This window comes from Poeciliopsis prolifica, unplaced genomic scaffold (genome assembly GCF_027474105.1).
Source record: "Poeciliopsis prolifica strain line A6 unplaced genomic scaffold, Auburn_PproV2 SCAFFOLD005, whole genome shotgun sequence".
Taxonomy (NCBI): Eukaryota; Metazoa; Chordata; class Actinopteri; order Cyprinodontiformes; family Poeciliidae; genus Poeciliopsis; species Poeciliopsis prolifica.
In genome coordinates, this window is record NW_026562380.1 from 4,475,813 (window position 1) to 4,499,559 (window position 23,747).

At 37.6% G+C, this 23,747-nt stretch overlaps 1 protein-coding gene across 1 annotated transcript in view; it reads left to right on the plus strand.

The window, feature by feature from the left end:
* Window positions 1-380: 380 nt before the first annotated feature.
* The window catches only part of sptlc3 (serine palmitoyltransferase, long chain base subunit 3), a 30,023-nt gene continuing 6,656 nt past the window's right edge, over window positions 381-23,747 (plus strand). The window contains exons 1-8 of the mRNA XM_055029983.1: window positions 381-530; window positions 4,265-4,441; window positions 5,086-5,240; window positions 7,073-7,221; window positions 14,155-14,279; window positions 15,598-15,691; window positions 18,602-18,707; window positions 21,915-22,134. Coding sequence (XP_054885958.1) covers window positions 435-530; window positions 4,265-4,441; window positions 5,086-5,240; window positions 7,073-7,221; window positions 14,155-14,279; window positions 15,598-15,691; window positions 18,602-18,707; window positions 21,915-22,134 — 1,122 coding nt within the window. The 5' untranslated portion in view covers window positions 381-434. The remainder of the gene's footprint in view (window positions 531-4,264; window positions 4,442-5,085; window positions 5,241-7,072; window positions 7,222-14,154; window positions 14,280-15,597; window positions 15,692-18,601; window positions 18,708-21,914; window positions 22,135-23,747) is intronic.

The window sequence follows — 23,747 nt, forward strand, 5'->3', positions numbered from 1 at the left end:
AGTACATAGAGTAAAAATACTAAACATAGAAGAGCTTTTCTTATCAAGTATTACATTCAAAACAGTAGGTCTAATTATACTAAAAACATTTTATTTCCATTTTGTCAACGTTTTATTATTGAGTGAAATACATAAGAAATAAAAAAAAATCTGTATTCCATAATTTAAAAATAAATTAGGGTGATGTAAGTGCAGCTCTGTTTAGTTTTTAATAACCAGAAGTTGCTTGTTTCGCTTTATCGAAAGAGAAAACATTGAGATAAACCAAGGGTGACATTTTCAGTGGAAGCTTTCAGACGACAGCAAAAAAAAAAAAAAAAAAAAAAAAAAAGAGGCTGAACCGAAACAACTGAACGAGGAAGTCACCTTTGGCAGTTTAGTAACCAGCACGTTGGTTTGTCATTCAACGGAACAGACCCATTCCGCAGCTAAACATGGCAAAAACTGACGCAGACTTAAAGCCTCCTTTCAGCCAGAACGGACTGAAATGTGACGATCTGAGGAAAAACAGCTGTCACAGCAAGAGAGAGGTTTGTCTGTTTATGCTTCACTGCTGAAAGTTGCTTGTTATGGAGTAACTTTTTCTCCTTGCCTTGCGGGTCCGCCTGCTTAGGTGCGGCACAGTGTTCTGCACCTGATCGTATGCTGGTTAGTTCGCGACCAGCCAGTTATGATTGGGCTTCTTACGTGACATAAACTTTGTGACGTTGTCAGCGGTGTGCCGTACTTTATGTCAATTCTACTTAAAAATAATTTTAAATAAATAAATAAAGCAACTTTACATGAAGAAAAACGTATAATTAATTCGTAGTTTATACCATTATATCTGTTCAACATAACTATTTATAAATAAGCTACATATTTTAATGCAACCGACACCAAGTCTCTGTCTTGTGAAACAATTATGAATTTGATATGGGATTTTTCAAGACTTTATTTTCATATCACTTTTATTTATTATCAAGATATTTACATGCACTTGTTAAAATAACACTGAACATTTTTTTCTGTTTCTGTCTATCAATAAGTCAATTCAATTGTAAAATACTTTCTGAATCATATTGACTGCTACTGAAGGATCTCCAGTAGCAGTCAGTCTTGCAACAAATCTGAGGAAGCATCTGACTATTGCTGTATGAAAATCTCATTACTTTCATGACATGCTAACAGGCCAATATAGAGGCAACAGAAGCCATGTTTTTGCCTGTCCTCTTTAAATTTCTGTCTGTCCATACGATTAGAAAGCTAGGCAGAGATACATTGTAGTCCAAGATATAATCCTTACATATTATGATCAATGTTTTCACTGGCAAATATTGTTATTAAAAGAGTCCATCAGAGGTTTCAAATACTGCTATCTGTAGGATAATTTAGAAATAGTTTAGTTTTTAGTAATGAGCAAAACAACCAGATGGCTGCTTGATTCTGTTGATTTGAGAAAGTAACCAACATGTCATTAAGGTTGATATTATTTCTCTAAGATGCTGTTTTAATTAAGAATTGAAACTAAGTATTGTAAACTGAAACACTGTATTACAAAATATACTTAACAGAAGCTTCTCCTGCCTTATGTTTCCACTACCAAGTGATATAGGGCTGACTATTCATAGCATTTTTGTTTGTAGTAAAAGCAATGACAACCAACCTTGTCTTCCCTTGTAAGTTGCCATACAGCTGGATTTTCTTCTCTGTTCCACATTTCTATAGCTAGCTTTTGATATAGCATTGCTGTCTCAATCCATTAAAATATGCAAAAGAATCAAAAACAAAATACTCTACCCTGAAATGATTCCTCATTTTCCTTACATGCATTGTATTTTTACAGAGGGTACAGTTCTTAGACTTCCTCAAAAAACCTCTTTATTCTCTGTACAATCCATTTGTAGCTTCCTCTAAATGTAAAAGTCATCAGTGCTTGAATTGAGACTCAGGAGAGACGTTAGACTACAACAGTTGATGAGTAACTAATTTGTTTTTATAGTAAATGAGTGCATAACTTTACAGTGATTTAGCTGATGTCATTGTCAAGAATTGCATATCAAAATAAAGATTATTTACACAGAGGTTGTGAATGAGTTTGAACATATGAAAATACTTGAATATGTCATTTTGCCTTCATTATTTCAAAGACCAATGACTTCAAAATGGGTGTTTTATGTAGCCATGAGTTCCCTTGTGTTACTTCATATTTTGACCATTAAAAACAACAAGTATGAAATGAAGCAAATATTCACCTATCATCTTTTAAAGAAGATGCGTGTTCATCTTTGTAAGTCAGTAAATGGCTACAGCTACACCAAACGTTGCCATTCATAAAGTCAGGGCAATATTTTTTAAGATTTCATTAAGTGGATGTGACATGCTGTGCATGTCAGACCATGGGTGCTTGTCATTAGGGAGCCTGGATTTTGGAATGCTATTCTTTTGGTGCGTTAGAGATCAGTTACAACAAAACCAGAGAGTATTTCAGAAACACATAACTAGCAGTGCTGTTATAGAGACTTTCAGTAACCCATCATCTCTAAGATAGAGCTCCTTAGGGGAGTTTTTCCACTAAACCTGTTCCAGTCGTAAACCATGTCGGTGCTGGCATGCCATCAGATCAGTTTTTCAACTTCTTTTTTCTTTCTTATATTTTTTTTATTTTTTCCACCCTGACTCTTGAAACACATGTGTCTGCCAAATTTGAGATTGAAGCGTAATAGAGGGTGCCCATGGACAATGGGAAGGTATGGGGCATCAAGGGGGAGACTTTAAGAAATAATTTTTTTTCTAGAGCAAATTTGTTTCTTCTCTATTTCTTCACACATTTTTAGTTAAATATCTCACGATTGATTATAAAAACTGAGGCAGATTATTTTGGATGCCCTCCTGGCCACTTCGCGCCGTATGCACAATGTGTTATGCATTTGGGAAGAGCAATGGTACTGCTCAGGGTGAAGAACTGTCCTCATCATAGATTTAAATAAAATGTAGCTACATTTTATCTTATTCTAATATTCTTGAGTTATTTCTGCATTTAACCTTCCTAGTGAAAAGTTCAGCAGAATGAAACACAAATGTTAGCATGAATAAGGGTTGAGATTAGTATTAGTTGGCTATCACTTATCTTTTTATTGCTTAGTTTGAGATCACCCGTCAGTCAATTGAAGTAGGTCATTGCAACACATAGAACTGCCCTTCAGAGCCATTGTTTTCCACTGAATCTATAAAATTCATCTTTTAATTCAGTTCTGAATCACTGCAGATCTTATACCACCATTCAACATTAATAAATACCACGTTAAAAAAATAGTTACATTTGTCTTGAACTGCCTGTGGATCCTGAGCAGACATTAGTTGGTGTTATAAAGATCTCAGCTGGAACAGCATACTGGGAAAACATTGTAATTGATGTTGTTAAACTATTCCTTCTTTGTGTTTCTTTACATATACTCGTGATGCAATGGAGATGAAAGCATGTGTTTACTGACAGAGATGCATTTAATGTCATGGTTTTAAGTTTACTCTCCGGCCTTTAAAAAATGTATGTATGTTTGTGTGGATATTTTTCTTTTTTTTTTTTTTCTTACCTCTTTTAGATCAAACGCATGTTGCCAATGTCATCTTGTGTATGCTTTCCCATTTTGAAGTATTACCAATAGAAAAATGTCCCTGCAGTATAGTTATTTTTGCAGAAACTTTACCTTAGCCATGATTATTTTTTGCATTGTGCATTTTAGGAGCTTGTAAAAAGCATGTAGGGCATGTAAGACAAGAGACTGCAAAGTAGTCTGATGAGACGAATACAACAGCAACCTGAGACTGTATAAATTATCTGAGTGTCATTGCCATTCTGTCCTGCATTTGCATTCCTTCAAATGGACAAAGGGTGTGGCTCCCTTTCCTGTACAAATAATCTGATTGTATGTTAATGTGTAGATAATAAAGGTTAGTCACGTGAATAGTTTCCTGCAATATGATACTGGTCAATAGTTTCAGGTTTTTCTTGAAAAGTCATTCATAGGGGAGAGTTTTCTAAAACTACTCATGTTGAACTGAATCATCACATGAAAGATTAGAAAACATTTCTAACTGTTGGCACAGAGAAATCCCCAATGCTGGATCTTGCAAAATTAGTTTCATCCAGGTTAATTGAAATGCTAATCACAATTATTTTGAACTGTATTTGTTACTACACATGTTATTACGTTTTGTTATGTCCCCATCTGGAATGCAAAAGCACTGATGTTGCTCTCTTGTTAAATGGAAAAATGTCCCTCAGGCTGGCGTCGGCTCCAGGCAGCTCAGCTATGACACGTTTGAACAGCCACCCATGTATGTGGCGGTGATGACGTACCTGGGTTATGGGATTGTCACCCTGTTTGGTTACCTCAGAGACTTCCTCAGAGCCGTGGGCCTGGAGAAGTGCCATGTTGCTCAGGAAAGAGAGGAACAGAAGGTAGGTGCAACATAAAAAACATGCAGTCAGCACACTCCTAGGCATTTTGTGTGATTAGACACATACCACACACCCAACCTTGCAGACACCATCAATACGTTTTGTTTTCCCCAATTATTTCCATTTTTCCTTAAGCAGTGCCTCTTCTTTCTTCCCTTGTGTTTCTCTGCACTTCTGTATAACGTTGCCATGGGTGAAATGGAACACCAAAGAGAATATGTGTTGAAGATCTAATTAAATCTCACAGGATTCAAGCTCTTTGTTACTTTATTTCAGATTTCATGCTATGTCTCTTCAGTGAAGGTTAAATCAGAAAATACTTTGTCTTCAACATGGTTTGTGTTTTATGGTTTGGCTGGCATATTAAAGTATTATCTTGATAGAATAGTCAGCTAAAAAAAGTCATAATTTTACTTTATTAAGCATGTTGAGGATATTCTTGAATAATCTTGATGAACTTACCTTGGTCATTGGATTAATGTGAGTAATTGTTCAAAATGAATAACATTATTTAGGCTCTGATTATCACACAAGTACAAGAACTTGTAAAAAGCAAAACTTACAATTTGCCTTGACAAAAAGAAACCCCAAAAAACCTGGTGCTGACTCATTCTGAACAAAAATTTATTTGTTTTTATTGACAGGATTTCACTCCCCTTTACCAAGATTTTGAAAATTTTTACACTCGAAACCTATACATGCGAGTACGGGACAACTGGAACCGTCCCATATGCAGTCTCCCAGGCCCTATCTTCGACTTGATGGAAAGGGTGTCTGATGACTACAACTGGACATTCAGGTATTGTAACCCAACCATTTCTAATTGTAACTTTTAGCACCTCACCTGTGTTGCATGTGGAGTAGGAAAGCTGCAGAAAAGAGCACCCAACTCTAAAATGGACATATTGAGGTTTCTATGAGACTGAGGAAATTTGGGTTCTTCCGGCTTTGAAATTTATTCATCACACTGTCAACGCTTGTAATATAATTTTTGTATCAAATTTTAAAGTGCTGCAGTAAAATGAATGCTTCGCAATGCACTGCATCTGTACAGAAATCCCCCACAAGGAACCTTGTCTTACTTCTGGTAAAAACATGAATCCCACTTCCCCCTAAAAAGCAAGGCTGAAGCTGATGGTGCAAAAATCTCTCACTTTTAGAGGTGAAGTCTGCATAATGTGAAGAAACATAATGAGACAAATGTAACACCTTTCCTGGACTCGCTGCGATATTATGGTCATGGACACAGCAGGTGAAGAAAACATCAGTAGGATGTATATTAAACTTAGATTACGATAGAGAACAAAAATTTTAAAGCAATGCTACTTGCAGTGTGACACCTTTCTTAAAAACCAATGTGAGTGCTATGGATTTTCAGAAGCATTAATGCGCGATCAACCTTTGCTTTCTGATTTTTCTTCAGTTTCTGGTTAAGTTTTCACTGATAGCTCATTATTGCCCTTTTGAATTGCTCTATAAATTATGCCAAAATCCAGGGAAGTTACAAAATTCTTAAATATTCTGGAGGCTTTATCTGATGTAATGAAAGGATAACTTATTAAATATGAGGCAATCTCTGCACAGATGTATGCATCAAACCTGAATGACAGGCAGTAGGTAAACAATATGTTCCTTCATACAACACTTTGTATGCAGGATTATGTTGTGCATAGAAACATTGTGATTCATACCCAGATGACTTCAGAGCGTGGGAGCATCTCCAAACCAACAAGATTTGTGGGGAGAATCAACAGATCATTTTCTAGGCCTAACCTAAGGGATATTCTGTTTTCTGAAACCAGCTGTCACAAAGTACTTTTAGGACACTGGCACATGTCTTTTATTTATTTATTTATTTATTTTTTGACTACATATAACTGCCATCATGTCAGGTGTTCTTTCTTTGCTTGTCAGTGTATAGACTTAAAGTTAAATGTGCATCCATGTCTTCATTATTTTGTAAGTTTGCCTAAATTGACTTACATGTAGATTTTTGCTCCAAATGTGTCACACCAAGGATATCAGCAAATATACCATATGCAGATATGGGTTTTGAGTTTCTGGACCACTATTAATATTCCTTGGCACTGCGCAGCAGGGTCAGGGAATGTGTTATGAAAAAGAAAATGAGCAGAGCCACAGGGAAGGAAAGTGATATTATGAATCTGTGAAGAGGTAAGCGTGGATTACATGTTTAAAGAGGTTTAATGTGACTGTAAGAAGAAGATATGGGGAAGCCTGCTCGACTTTTGTGGAGAAGTGTGGTGAATTGGTAGAATGGTATGAAGCAGAGTGGAAAAAGTAGGTCGGCTGATAAACTCCTTCTGTTCTTTGAAAGAAGAACTTTAACTACAGGTGAACTTAGGCTATGTTTCCTACCACTTTCTCATTGTATTCACATACATAAAATGCATCATAATGCAGTAATATATAAATTCACTGCCTTTTAGTTTAAAGTATAATTGTTTGGATTCCATTTCTTGCGACTGAATAGCTAATGTTTACTTATTGTACAGTTTATTGGGAGGTTGTTTATGTTTGCATATGCGTGTGTGCGTGTGTGGGAGTCCGGGGGGCGCCTACCAGTAAAAACAATGACACACTAGCTGAGACAAACATAAATCTTCACAGGTTTACTGGGAGGACAATACATAACGTCATCAACATGGGCTCATACAACTACCTCGGCTTCGCAGAGAACAACGAAGATTTCCTGAAAACTGTGGCAGATAAGTTGCGTCAGTACGGGGCTGGTGTCTGCAGCACAAGACAGGAAATTGGTAAGTTTGTTGTCAATGTTGAACAGATAAAAAAATTGTTTTCCACTTGTCGCTTTGGGCTCAGTTTCACAAAGCTTTTAATTCGATTTGAAGCAATGTCCACTGTATGAATCATAGTAGGAAAGATGTTTATTTCTATCTGATGAGGGAATTGACTTTTGTGCATTTTCTGTTGTAACATAATTTTATGTGGCATAAAATTATTGCCACATAGTTATTGTCACAATAACTATGTGGCAATAATTATTGGCATAAAAATAATTATACCAATAATTATTATTGCCACATCATGCCAATAATGTGGCATAAAATTATGCCACATCCAATAATAATACAGAAATATTAATACAGAAATGTTAGATTGGGAAAAGGTGTGCTAGATTATGCACTCCTGGGCGAGAGACAATGTCAGAATCTTTTCACCTGGACTAAAGTGAAAAATGGCATGACTGTTGCTAAGGGGACTTCCATTAACTCTCAAGTCAGCACAGCAGTCTGCCAGGAAATTTCTATAGCACTTCATGCTGCTGCTCTGTCCCCTTTTCAGATGAAAGTAAATTTTACCATTCATTTGGGAATCAAGTATTGAGGAAGAATAGAGAGGCAAAAAAATCCAAGTTGCTTGAGCTACTTGATGTATAACATATCAAATCACAGTTATTGAATGTGTTATGAAAAAATATCTATGCATGCAATACTGCAATCACAAAGCACTGTTAGATGCATTGATAGAACAATAAATTTCGTGTGTCATGCATATGAACCCTACATGCTAATCACCTATCTGGCCTCATAGATAGCGTTTTATTGGCTGAGATACTGAAGCTCATGAAGAGTGGTGGGGACATTGTGAAGAAGGAAAAGAAAGAAAGATGTCAGAAAAATGTGGGTTAATCATCAATATTACCGTCTCTAACTTCAGCAATTATGTCACAGTGAGCTGTTTTCCTGGCAATGCTGATTGTGTTTATCAGATTTAAAACCAATACAGCCATTTACCAGGATTTATTAAAGCACTTTGTGCTTCCTTCTGGTGACCAGCTGAATGAAGATGTTTATTTAATTTTCCAGCATGACCCAACACCTTCCCATACTTGATGTACCACTTCCTGTTTTAGCTTAGTCAGTTTTTTTGTGTCCCATCTGGCAGGGTAGCATTCAGAATTGTACCCACAGAAGTACAAGATTTAGTTTCATAAGTGGAGCATTATAGTTCTCACTATAATGCATCACTAAATATTCATATGAAATACCTGTAACCATACCCCAATGTGAAGTGTATCTGTAAACACCTGACTCCAAACGCCTGTCGATGTGTGTGCACGCTTGTTTAGACCCAATGACAAAAATCGCTCTTAGGAGCAACAAAGTTCGAGTCATAAAAGCTTATTTTACAGCATAAAGTAATGATCTGAGTGGAAGTCCAGAAGGTGTCCTAGGAAGAGCAGTGGCCGCACTTGACAGGTCCGTCAGGTTTGGCTGAAGGTGTGTAATAAAATTTCAAAGGAATACTAAAGGAAGTGAAGCATGCTGGGCTTGTGGTAACTCTGTCCCAGTACAGACATGAGGGATTGTATTGCTGAAAAAAGGGAAGCCCAGCATAAAGGTGATGCAAGAGGGGAGTAGAATTGCCAATCAATGCTGACAGAATAAGCATTTGTTCTCTTGTGCTTAATGAGCTTCATTTACAAATGATCTATCAGAGACCACCATGAACGGCTAAATAGCTAAGCAAGAAGAGGAGAATTTGTCACAATGCTGAGCTTAACATTCACACCCTCAATTAGCCTATAAACCTACTTAATCTAAGCCGAGAAGATCTTGAGACACCAGACTCAACTATTCAGATGACAAGGCCGCTTTCAAAGCAACCTGAGTCTCTTTTATTCCTCATCAGAGGCACAAGCTCCATGCCACACCGCATTAATGCAGTAATTCCTGCAAATTAACATGTACGAATGTTTCAAGATCCAAAGAAGGCCCAACCAAGTATGGAGTACATATACTTTACAGTACATAGATACTTTTCAGTGGGCTGATGTTTTTATGTCAAATAGTCAAAATTAACAAAAATAAATGCTTGACTGTATCACGCTGTGTGCTATTGATATACCCCATATGAGTTTCACTTTTTAAAATGGGATACTAAAATGATCTTTTTGTTGATATTTTAATTTACTTAGAAGCACCTGTATATTTCCCCTGAGTTGCACTGTCAGCATGTTTAATTATGTGTCAGTAACTGTATTGTTGTATGAATTATTCAGCTTTTGTTCATTTATGTGGAGTGATAATCAGCAGAGATACGTTTTGGTCCACAGAGGAGCCATGGAAGACATGTTATTGTGGATGAGCTGTCATAATTAAAAACCCTCAGGACTTTAAACAGGATGCAAATACTATATACATACACAGACATGTTATAATAACAAGGATCAGAAAGTGGGATCTAATGAATTTTAAATGGTGTCTTATCTTTTGATCTTGAGCCCATCTTCTGATCAGATGCAAGTGGCAGCATGAAGCTCATTTCAGACATATCTGTCTTGCAGCTTGGAACTCTAATGACTAGCAATCAGCTGTGTGTTTCTGTCAAAACATTCGATGAGTGAACATCATGGATCTCATTGGTGAAGTTTTCTTCAGAAAAGCACCTTTTCCTCTCTCGTTATTGATGTTTTTAGAGTATGAAACCTCTGCTGCCAGGTAGTCTTGTATCTGCTGAGAGCGGGCTTACAAAGTGGGGCGGGCACACAAGAGAAGACTGTATGTGGGAGTGTGTTTCGTGATATCAGCAGTTTGACAGTGAAAAACAACAAGCAATGTTTGTCAGTTCACCGTTCCCTTATCCCCTCAACCCCCAAACAATCCATTATTCATTTCCTTGATTTATTTATATGCTTATTTCTCCTTCCAAATTGGACTGTTTTAGTCTGGGTTTCCAATGGGCACTTCAGCTGTCTTGAGTGAGCGGGTTATGCAAAAACATGCATTTGTCTCATGAGACCATATATGAAGTAAATATTTAAAAACCCTGGTGTCTCTTTAAGAGCTGTCATGATGCCATCACAGTTATAGCAATTTGTAACAGACTGAAAATCTGAGCTCTTTTAGAGGCTAATAAACAACTTACAAGGGTATACATTTTAAAATAAGCACCATTCACTCTGATGATCTAATTTCCATTTAACATTCAGATTCAACATGTTTTTTTTTAATTATTTCCTGTCTTGTGATTAATTGCAGTTTAACTTGAAGACTTGGTCAACCTGTAATTATTGGCACAAAATGTGATATTCACTCAACTAAATTTTAATGAAATAACAGAACATTCTAATGTGTGCTTGTACAGGGAGTATCTGTGAAGAATAAAGTTGGACACAAAGTTCAATAATGGCAAACAAAACATTCATAGGCTGACATTACTGGGTTGGTCTTTTTTTTGCAATCATTAACTTACCATTTGAATTAATCACTTATTACTAACAAGGGATTTATTAGGTTTCAAACACAGATATTTTTGGCACAATTGGTACAAAAAAAAAACAAGTAAAATTAATTAATCTTTCTGTACAGGGGCATAATCTCACACAGAAAAAAAAAATCAACTATTGCACATTTATAGCTTCACAATCAAATAAAATTGCAATATCAATGTGTAGCCCGAAGTACATTCATTCAATGTTGAGAAATTCTGGCTATACGCTTAGTAGTAATGTGCCTTTTGAAGTACATTCAACTTAGGCATTTTGAATTGATCTTTTTTGAAACTGTGCCAATTTCTAAAACAAATCAGGTACATTTGAAAAAAGCTGTGTATTTTGTTCACTCATCTGAAAGATTTAGGAGAAGACTAAGTGCTCTCTTATTGGCAAGTGAGTAAATTAGATTGTCAACGTTTGAGTAATCTGTGATTTTGTAAACATATTATTTCTTAACATGGGAATTTTAACCCACATTAAATAATTTTAGTTAAATTAAAAGTTGTATTTTTCTCCTTTTTTAGTTAGAGATGATGTTTAGATGTTTAGATTTTTTACTCTTAATGTGCCAATTGATGAGCCAGGCATTGTATTTGAGAAATATACAAAAAGTGTAACAATGCAATAGAGCAGCATATCATTGAATACCCTATTGAAACAATTTACATTTAAATAATGTTTAGAGAAAGCTTGGGTTCTATATAAGTAATGAAGAAAACAGATTTATATCTAGAGTTCCAATATTTATTTATATTGTTTTCACTAAATATGATGATGACTCTGCTAACACAGGCAAAGGAAGACTTAAAAACGATGTAGGCGTGATTTAATTTTTCATTTAACCTAATCAGGATGAGCTACATCTAATCACGCTCTTTTACCTGAAGAGTATCTAGATCTAAAGGCAGCTTCTGAAGGTTAAAATATCAATAAGAAGGCTGGGCACACCTATGAAGATACTGCCAGGGGAAATGTTCTTTAAAGAGCGCAAATGCCAGTGCAGTCTGATTAAAAACGCTACACGTGCCAGCAGGGCCTGTGTGCTCATGCAGTGGAGGAAATGTAAGAATCGATCTAGCTAATTCATCGTCCTGATAGAAAGCACTGAACGGGAGTCACTATAAAGACAGAGCTGGTTCACTTCATTACAGTTTTATGCCCATCATCCAGTTTTCCATTTTCCTGGCCAACCTAAAACATCTGTCTGCTTAAGTACTTAATGCCCGCCCTCTGTTGTAATGACCCATATTGACTTTGACTGTAATGATTAGTATGCAATGTATATGCAATGAAGGCTTCGTTTTCATACGAAAGGTCATGTCGGGAAATTTTGTGTTATTACTATTCATTAGATTTTATATTCCCTCTGCAGAAAGTCAGCTGTGTTATTACTTGTTAATGCAAATGTAACAATACATGCTGCGTGCAATAGAATGGATTTCATGCTTTGGAGATTTATATCATGCATGCAGAATATGAGGTGCTCTGCGGAAGCATTTACATTTCCTTAGATTTATTCATGTTTTAGCACATTACTAGTACAAGCTTATTTTATTGGCGTTTCCATGCAGACCAATACAAAGGGCTTCAAAATTATGGAGTGGAAAGAAAAGGATGCAGCTCTTGCTGTAGATTTAGATTTTTATACTTGTTGTTCTGCTGGAATTCAAACCTGCAACACAGGTTTGGGTCGTCTGCAGCCTCTAGCAGGTTTTCCTCCTGTTAGGCCCTGTATTTAGCACCATCCATCTTCCGAAAGGTTATATTCTGGTCTCATCTGGTCAGAGATTACACTTTCACATGTCTACTGTTATATCTACATGGCTAGGGGCAAACTGCAGATGCGTTTGACTTTCTTCTTCTCTCCTCTCTTTCATAAAGACCAGGTTTGTGGAGTTCGCAACTAAAATTGGTCTTGTCAGCAGATTCTCCCACCTGATCTCTAAACCCCTGCAGCTCCTCCAGAGTTTCCTTAGGCTTCTTGACTGCTTCTCTATCAGGTCATCCATCTCCAACTCAAATCCTCAAGAGCTGCTATTCTGCAACTTTTAAGAGCATTTCTGCTCCAACACACCTGAATGAAATAAATGGCTTGTTATCAGCTCTCTGCAGAGCAAGAAAGACATGCTGATGAAGGAGTTCAGTCATTTGATTCAAGATTGGAGAAGATATGTTGTTGGAGGATAGTAGTCCTCAAGGACCGGAGCTGTAGACCCCTGATTTTGGTGAATGACCATGCAATGGGAGCTTTGCAGGTTTGCCATTTCCACAGCATCAATAAAAAGTTATTGATGCATTTTATTAAAAAGCTTGGGATATTGTTTTATAACCAACTGCTGTGTTCCTTGGTCTTCATGATGCTGTTTCTTGCCTGATGTTGTCTAACAAACCTATAAGACCTTCACATACATGCTGGATGTATACAAAGAGGAAATAATACACATTTTAATTTATGAATTAAGTAACATTTGCAGGCAGTGGCACTGGGTTTTATTTGTGGTTATTAGTAAAGGGGTTTGTATACTTGCGCACAGTGCAATTTTTAGATTTTAAATTTTCTTTCAGCTGCTTAATTATTCACTATTTTGTGTTGGTCTCTCACATAAAATCTGATTAAAATCCATTGAAGTTTATGGTTGTATAGAAGCAAAATAAAAAATAGTTCAAGGGGTATGAATACTTTTGTTAGGCACTGTAACACAATTAAAGTCCAGTTAATAGAGAGTGGTGCATCTTGACACTGAAACTTTAATTGTTCTGTTTAACAGATGGCCACAAAGACAGATACCAAAACAAAAAAAATCTTATTTTGTTCACAAAATGAAAGAAACACAATGTCAGATGGCACATTAGCACAAAAATTAATTCTGGTCCCCACCTGCCATATTGGTTTATCACCAACTGTTTCAGCCTCATATTGTGCAACAGAATCATTTTAGACCTTGTGGGACCTGCTCTGATATTACCTTGGGTGGAAAAAAAAAAGATCAGGGGAACTAAATTCCAAGTTTTTCACATCATATAAGAATTGAATTTAATCTCTAGAGTGTGAGTGCTGATCCAGAGGTTTGTGTCTTATGCTTTTTATGGGGAGACCATTCCTGTCTGTCAGAATGTTAGATTGGATGACTAGAAAAAAGATCAACAAGAACCTAAAGGAATAAACCACTTGCTGATGATACCAACATGCGCAAACAGATCTTCTTGTAGCCATGATCTTTTCCTTTTGGTCACTACCCAGAGGTCATGACCATAGTTAATTGTAGCAACACAAACACCAAGCCATTCTCCCTATCAATCATGAATGTAGCAACAGATGACAAAGGTTGACTGATATCAACTGAGACCGCAGTTGCAATATTTAACAATAATCTGAACATTGCATAATTTTCTGAGATGCAGACCTCATCCAAGTGGAAGACTGTTTTTATTTACGATTTCCATCTTGCAGGTAACCTGAAGATTCATGAGGAGCTGGAACAACTTGTGGCCGATTTCATTGGGGTCGAATCCGCCATGATTTTCGGGATGGGCTTTGCAACAAATTCAATGAACATCCCAGCACTTGTGGGGAAGGTACACGATTCTCCATATTTTTCCCCACTCGTTGAATGAAGGAAATCCGATAGCAATAAAGATGTAATTTGCAAAACACAGTAGATATTAACAGAATTAGTTGAGCTTTTGTTTCCTTCTTGCATATTCCCTAAATTATTAAAAGAAAACCTAAATCAACCGCTAAATATTTCTGACCACCTCACTTAATTAAAGTTTTAATTAAATCTTGCAGTATCCAGAATAAGAAGGTTCTGGGCATACATGACTGCTTCCAGGCAAGCAGACAAGCAAGGGCAGTTTTTATGAGCACTACTTAAGGGTCTTACTACCCATAATCTGGCCTCTTGGCACACCCGCCTGCTTCAAGTGGAGCTGACAGAAACCAGCGGCAACATGAAGCAGGAGTAGCTGCGATTCAACAGGACAGGAAGAAAAGTAGGGTTGACAGTTTAAGAGATGAGAGCAGGCTCGTTTTATGCAGCTGAAGAGGTGCAGCAGCCCCTTTAGGCTGCAGCGCTGAGGCTAACCCGGTAACGTCTGGGGGTCAGCCCTCACTGCCAGCTCCATCCTACAGGGACAGGGTGAGCTCGGACAGGCCTCTCCGTGCAGGCGGAGCCACATTAGAGTGACAGCTGTTGGTGGACCAGCCTGACCCCAGGCCATGCTGAGCGTATCTGTCATCGTGCTGGTGTCAACACAACCCCCACCCCATACAAGATTATTCCGATTAATGCAGTCAATTGCTCAGAGCTTCAGTGCTATATATGCTAATGCTCTGGAGAGAACGTCATGGGACAACTGTATTCATTTGCATGCTGATTTTTATAGCAAATGAAGCATCACACTGTCCAAGTAAAGATTATAACAGATGAGCTGGTAAAAATTTTATCAGACTTGAAAAGGAGGGGACATTTGTAGACGATTTCTATCCCTTCTGTGTCAGGACATAAAAAGATTGTGATTAAGACATAAATGGGGAAAGGAGAAAAGGAATGAGTTGATGAGTAATTGGCCATATGAATCCCTTTTATTCAAAAAAGCACATTTGCATAACGGGATTGCTTTTTTATGCTAAAACACATAAAACCAAGAAATCTCTTAAGGAACAGATGCATTGCGTCATTCACATAGTTGGAATTGTCACCCATAAATAGTTGGCTGTTAACTGTTGTTTGTTGTATGCAACTAAATGAGCAACTCATCCTGCTCTTATCAATTGAAATCAGGTTTACAATGAAATTTTATTACACATTTTATTCCAGGCTTCATATTGTGAAAATTTAACTAGAACTGAAGTATTTTTTTGTGTAAGTTGTAACTTTTTGCTGGTTTCCAGGGATGTTTGATAGTAAGCGATGAGCTCAACCACACGTCTCTAATCTTGGGAGCCAGACTGTCAGGAGCTACAATCCGGGTGTTCAAACACAACAGTAAGTTCATCAGCTGTCTCTTTTTACATATTGCACATTTCATAAGAGGTGAGATCCAAATTGCAATATAAGACACATTGTACCTTGCATGTTTATCACTGAGAGCAAATTTACTTTGACTTGAACCATTTTTACGTCAGACTAAAGCTTGAGCTTCTCCTTGCAGCACTGCAAACGGCATCTTCTTGGTTATTTTTTGCTGTTTCCTAATTTTTTTCACAGGATTTGCAGATTTAAGGAGTAGTATTATATTTGCATTTTATATTAGTATGTTTGGAGTTATGAAGAGTTTTTTTTAGGATTGATAGAAGCTCCATCCTTCCTCCTATTAGGTTTGAGCAGCATCTCTGTCCCTGCTAAAGAAAAACGTTCCCATGTTGGATGCAGATGAAATTTTTATGTTTTGGACTCAACCAGGAAACCTTTCTCCAGACTTTTGCTGTTTCCCCTACATTGCACGTAGCGCCTGGAAGCATTCTGTCCATCATCAGTCCCACCTCTGTGTGTCTCAACTTCCCTCACAGTCTCCATAGCCATCCCACTTTCCCTCTTTTTAAGATCAAACCTGGATCTAGCTAACCGCTTGTTACTGTAACTGCATGGTGACATCTTGGTAGGGTTCCAGCTGTTCTGTGCTTTTTCCATTTTCACATTATAGATTCAACAATGCTCTATTAGATGTCCAAAGCTTTGGAAATTCTGCTTTAAGGTTCTGCCCGACTTTCCTCTATTGTTTGTTCACTTGGATTGTCTCATGAACCTCTGAGGCTTTCACAGACCAGCTGCACTGATACCAATATTAACGTGCACACAGGTGGACTCTTAATCACTAATTAGGTGACCTCTGAGGGCAAGCTCGTTAGGAGTAAAATGAGCGGAATACAAAATACACCACACACTTTTGATGTTTTCACCGCACATCATTTTTTTCCCACTTTGCACTGAGCTGCTACTTTGTGTTTGTCTGCCAGGTAAAATACATTTAACATTTTTAGTTAAGCATGACAAAATACATAATGATTCATGGGGTTTGAATATTTGGCAAGACATTGTATCTGTTTAGTTATGCTGTTTTATGTAAAGTTTGTTTTAGAAAAAAATAAACTGTATATTGGAATCCCATCTACCTCAGGAACACCACCAACAGAACACCTCAAATGGGCTAGTCCTTTAGCAGCAAATGCATCCTGACAGGTGCAAGCTCTGAGTTATAGTTCCACCAATCAGACCCCCGAGGCCTGTCTAAAGGCAAAGAAGCCTCAGGCACTTGAACAGTAGACCGCACTCAAGCCCTCATTTAGCCGAATTACTTCTAAAATGGCTATAAAGTAACAAAAATATAGCCATGGTTTTCCAATGTTAGTTGTTGGTTCAAGTCCCGGCAATGTGCAATGGCATGTTCACAGCAGCTGAAATGTTTATGATTTGTATCTTAGCAGAGCCGGATTTCCAACAATAGAGAAAAACTGGTTTGCACAGTCCAGGTTTGCATGTCAGAAGGCATGATGACATTTCTCCATATTATTTTTTTGTTATTTTTCTTAATGACTTGCTGCATGTATTTATCTTTGCTTATTAAAAGTAAGCTTTAGTAAAACTAATTACTGTAAAGTATTATTGTAGCAATTTACAGATTTTTGCTTGTTTGTTTACATGTTTTGTAAAGAAGAAGATCTAGTCACACAATGTCACATATCAGATCAGAGCTTATCCTGAATCAGAGTGATACTGTAAAATAATTTCTTGTCTGGTCTCCTCTACGTAGATTTTGAGTTGCGCCGGATGCATTCTGTCCTGTTGAGCTTCAGGAGGGGATATTAGCAGCAGCAGAGCATCTGCTGTCTCCTAAATGAACCTGTCTGCGTGGAGGCAGTAATATCGATCATCGAGACAGACTGTTGGCTGTGGCATGGGTTTTTTTCTGCAGCTCATGGCTGGACTGAAGTTAGATTTTAAATATAAAAAAATTCAGGAGAATTACAGCTGGTCAATACTGCCATCTGGTGGATTGTCACAGGAGATTGCTAAAACATCCCCATATGGAAAGAGAAAATTTTGGGAAATCACTCCCATGATGAGCAAAGATTTCTGTCACGATTTATATTAACTCAAAGAAATATTGTTCCAAGTATACTTTTATATGTGTGTAATTATCACAGATATCTCACTTCTGGAAGAGTGTCAGTAGTTGTATTAGTTGATAGGAATGTTTCGGTGTGTACCCCAAATCTTGTTCCATGAAAATAGGGGCCAGCCCCACTGTGACCCCGCATGGATAATAGACGGATGGTTTGTTGAATGTGTTTCTGTCATACAGTAATGCGCTTTGTATTCTTAAAACTAGAAATGGTCTTGACAGCAATGTACAATCCTATTATTGCTTGATTTTAATTTTCTGGTACATGTCTTGCAAGAGTATTACCCCACAACTAATCTACAGTTTACAATCACAAACAGAATGTAAATTTATAAAGATTTTATGTGATAGAAAAACATAAAGTGACACATCACGTTGCGCTAGAAGGAATCATGCATGGTTTTAAATGGCTTCACATAGATGGAGCGCGTAGAAGCTTCTAAAAAACAACCTTTAACCACAATTACAGCTATGAGCTTTTTAACAGGTTTAACAGTGGGAGTGGTGTTTACAGGATGTGCAGTGTTAGTTTTCTGTCACAATGTGAGTTTTTAGAGTTTCAGAGTAAAAAGTTCAGTTTTGATCTCATCAAAGCTGATGAGTATTCACACCCCCTCCAGAATGGTATGAATACTGTTTCTATGCACTGTATGAACATCCTAATACTGTATACTTTATTGGGCAGATTTTGTAATATTATTATATGTTTTTTTTTTGTATTTACCTTGTCTTAATTGTTCTTTGCCTGTGTGTGTGTGCACTTTTGGTTTTAGACATGCACAGTCTGGAGAAGCTTCTAAGAGAGGCTGTTTGCTCAGGGCAGCCTCGGACCCACAGACCCTGGAAGAAGATCCTCATTATGGTGGAGGGCATCTACAGGTCAGCTCCGACTACACCGCCTTCAGGTTTTCCATAGGATATTGTTGTGGTGTATTATTTCAATATTTTACAACAAAAAGACATTTCTTGAGTGCGATGGTTTCTAATTTTAATATTTTTAAGCGAGAGTTTTCCTCTCCCAGGATTTGGTAAAGATCTTTATTTGTAACCTGAGGTGAGCCTGTGCTTAGATGCCCCTGAATGCTCTCTTTCTCTGTTGCCTCCCTTCCTGCTGTTTGAATAATTGATTGTGTGTGTGCTGGCAGGTGGATGGGAGTGTGTGTGTGGCTGGGTAGGGTGTGATTACCGGGAAAAAGGGAAAAGGTATTGTGTGTCTCTCCTGGCGGTGAGCTATCCCGAGTCTTTGTGACCCTCTCTGTCTGCTCATTACCTCCAATTCAAGGCCAAATGGAGCCACTGAGATTGACTTGGCTAAGCCCCCAGCTCCAGCTGTTTATTACTGACAGTATTTTCTCATTTCTACCTTATCTGTCAGCATCCTTCACATTTTTTGCAGACAAAAAGCCTAAAACAAGGAAGCAGTCCATTCCAAAAAAAAACGTGATTTATTTTCACTTTATTATGCTGCCTTGATCAATGTGCACAGTGTGAGTCACACGAGAGCAAAATGCTGTCCTTCGTACAGCTCCGAAAGAACTAGAGCTCCATCTTTCACCTCCCTGGAACATCAAAAGGCCTGGATAAGGAGACTTTAGCTCTATCTCTGTCTCGCCTTTGATGTCCACAACGCTCCTGGTTCAGCTCTGTCTTCTATCATTTGGACTGCAGGCTCAGCCAAAGAAAGTATGGCAGGTCAAGGATTTTTACAATTCCCCAGCTATATAATTACTTATTCTGTCTATTTGTAGCTTTAAAAGGTTTCCATCAGAGGGGAGGAAGAAGTGAAGAAAAAGATGATAGGAAAGAGTAAAAATGCCAGGAGAAAGATTCTTGAGAAACTGTGGAAAGTCAAGCTATGTACTTCTGCTCAAATGTTTCCATACACTCATCATGGGGATGAGCATCTTATGAGGTTGGATATTTTAAGGACTTATTTGAGCCGTTCTTTTTCCCAGATGGCATTATTATACAATTCACAACATTTATTCTAATCCCCAACTGGTCAGATTATAGTAACATTCTTAATTATATATACACCCCTGTCAAATACTTAAATAAAAGTAAAAGGAAATGACAGCTGCCAACAATAAGCTTCTGGTTTAGTTCTGGTTGAATGTTTTACGATTCTTCTCTTTATAAATGGTGTAGTTCATTTCAATTGTTTGGTTTAGTGCATGGTTTGAACCTGAAATTTAAGCATAGTCCACCATAAACTGTCGGTGGGCTTGAAATTGAGGCTATTCCAGGAACTTTCAGGACAAAACCAGTTATGATGGCTTTTGAAGATCATTGAACTCTTGAAAGATCAACTTTTGTCCAAGTCAAGGATGGCCAATCCCATATTTGGTAGAATTTATTGAGATAACAGTAATAAAAGTTTTTATCCATTTTGGAGCAGGAGACCTTTTCTCGCCCGGCACCTTCTCAGTGGACGGTGATGTGCTGATAAATCACAAAACTGTTTTTACCATGGATAGTAAAATTGTTCCAGTTGCTTCCAAGTTATATTTGGCTTGAGTTCTGGACATTTCGGTGTTGTTCTTGAACATCTGACCCATTTTCCTGTCATCTGAGGATGACATTTCGGGTCAGACTTATATACTCAGAGACACATCCATGTTCCATCAGGACAAAGAAAACACACATCCATAATAGGTTTGAAATAATCAGCTTTCTCATATGGCATTTCTAAACAGTCAGCCTCAAGCCTGTTGGAAATCCAAAGACTGTCATCAAAAATCAGAGCTGGTGCCATGGACACCAGCAATTTTACCAATTTTATCTGACAATAGAGTAGCCAAACAATCATCCAAAAACAAGCAGAACCTTGATGATGGGAGATTTCACCAAATACTTTTGAGGACTTATGTGTGAAATATCTCTATTTTCTGAGGCTCAGATTATTATTATTATTTTTTTTTTTTTTGTTATGGGGCTGCTATGACTTTTTGCTGTGGCCTGCTGGGGCAACAAGCTAAGGGCAGCAGATGCCAACAGGCTCAACTCACTGGTCAAAAAGACCAGTGATGTGGTGGGAGTGGAATTGGACTCTCTGATGGCAGTGACACAGAGGAGGATGCTGTCCAAGCTGCGTGCCATTTTGGACAATGTCCTCTACCCACTCCACAACACACTGGTGAATCACAGGAGCACATTTAGTGGAAGACTGATTCCACCAAAATTTGCTACAGAACGCCATAGGAAGTCATTCCTACATGTGGTATGGAGAACTTTTCAGCTCCTCTGTAAATGCTTGACACTTTCTATGGGGAATCTGTGCAAATTTGTAACACTTAACTTGTGTTTTTAAATAATCTCTGCATAATTAACATATATGAATTATAATGCTGACTTATGTATATTATCATAATGTATACTGTATCGGTTTTGCTCTTATTTTTATATTATATTCTTTTCATGCTCATGTAATGAGTGCAGTCGCAAAACATGAATTGCCCCTGGGGTTCATATTCTGATTTTGAAGTATTTATGTGTGAATTACAGAAAATCCACAATAAATTAAAAGTCTTTGTTTTTTAAATTCATTGGAGTTACTTGTTGTACGATAGATAGACATATGAATCTTTATTCATGTCCCAATCAGCAATTGATTGTACAGCAAGTCTCATCAAGAGCAACAAAAACAACACACTAACAATTATTATTCAGCTAGAGGGCATGGCACTAAATGCCCCTGCTTTAGCCAGTGAGAGTTAAAAATAAAAATGTATTGATCCAAAGAATATAGGTGCTGCTATGACTACAAAATGGACAATGAATAAACCAGTCAATACATAATATTTTTAAAAAAATCTAAAAAGTAATTTAAAACTTCACACAGAATAATAAATGGTCTGAATGCATCCTTGGGGATATTTCCAATGCACCTTGAAGGCATCATACAGCTGCATCAGACAGCAGTCTAATGCATTCAGAACAATGAGTGTATGCAAACATTTCATCTGAACTCTAATATAAGTCTTAAGAATCCAGTTGGATTTTTATTTCCAACACTAATTATTTGGTTTCTAAAGCTTACACCTGGATGAATTTTTGTTTCCTCTTTCTGTGAATCTCTCCTATCAGCATGGAGGGCTCAGTTGTGCGACTGCCTGAAATCATCACCCTGAAGAAGAAGTATAAAGCCTATTTGTACCTGGATGAAGCCCACAGTATTGGCGCGGTGGGGCCTTCGGGGAGGGGAGTCACCGAGCTCTTTAATGTGAACCCGGCTGATGTGGACGTGATGATGGGGACTTTCACGAAGAGCTTCGGGGCAGCTGGAGGCTACATCGCAGGAAGAAAGGTTACTGTTGAGCTCTGTTCCACCTTCTCCCAGCTCATTTCATCCATTCTCACCATTTCAGCTGTTTATGGCCCACCTATGAAAAAGAGAGAGCTTGGAAACAGTGCAGTAAACATGCTATTATTCACTCAAGCAGAAATTAGTCTGGTTGCTAATCCATTTGGACGCAAATAGGGTCAGGATAGATTTTACGATGTAGATGAGATTAATCACACTGAAACAATTCCAATAGCCATTGGTTCTCATTACAGAGAATCAGATAGCTTAGCCGACAATTTCTTGAATTTATTTAACACCACTAATCTGGCTTCAAAGCCTAATAAAGTGATGAAGTAAGTCATGTAAATTATTTAGGATTTTTAAGAATTATTTGCAACAGGTATTCAAAACAGATGGGAGTGAATAATACAAACTCCATAACAAGGACTTTTGTAGGCCTCATGTGTTCAACAAATGTTCAATAAGCTGCAACTCAGGGCCTTTTTAATCTGCTTTTACTCTATTAAAAAGTACACTTTAGTACATAACCACAGTGGTTTCAAGGATGTTGATTAGAAAGCAAGGAAACAGGCTTGTTGTTGGAATTAAGCTCTTAAAAATGGACACTTCCTTTCCCTGCCTTATGTTAGCTCAGTCCTGCTCTGCCTTAATAAGAAGGTAAAGCTGGCTGAGGGCCAGCCCCTTCTTGTGGCACGCATCGGAACTGCGCTCCAGATTTAACAGGATGATTTTTAACAAGCATGATGATGTTTGAAGTATGAACGTACTGCCTGGTTTGACAGCTGGCTGTTGTAAACTCTTGAAAGGGAAAAAGGCAGGAAAAGAGAGAGAAAGCATATTTGTTGTTGTGGTGAAGTGCCCCAAATCCTGTGTTAAGTGGATACGGGTTGACCAAGAAAAGGCTCTGCACATGTGTTCTGGAAAACAGTCATCTTTTAGCTGTTTTATGAGAGAACCAAAAATAAATACACCCCAAGCTCCTTATAATTCACTTCAACAGTGTGTTTGCAAAGCATTGTTCAATTACCCTTTAGGCAAAACCTTATTCATACTCAAAAAGGATAAGTCGCGAAATACACAGGGCTTTTTTGTCACATTGAAATGTTTTAGAATTAATTAATTTTAATATGAGACAAATATAACACTGCATGAAGTTTCTATGGGAAAAGTTATCCAAAACAATCCTGTAACTCAGTTTTTTTCGGAAATACATAATATTTTTCATTTCCATTCAAATTCTCATTTAGCAAATACTGCATGGCTGAGAGTTATTTATGTAAAGCTGAATGATGATGCCGTTGGTAGCACTGCTGCCTGGGTTTGAATCCCAGATTCTCCTTGTGCGTCCTCTGCCGTCCTCCTGCAGTCCAAAAAATAAATATTAGAGCAATTGATTTTCTAAATTGTCCTTAGGTCGAAGTGAATGTGTGCATATTTGTCCTTTTTATCTTCGTGATACACTGGCAACCATTCCAAGGTTTACCTGGACCCTCATTCAATCACTGCTAGAGACAAATTGTTTTGTGAAAAGTGTATTTATTCAAGCCAGATATATAATCATTTTACCAGATACTCCTGTGAGCCTAAATTGACTGTAAAGTGTTCTGAGAAAA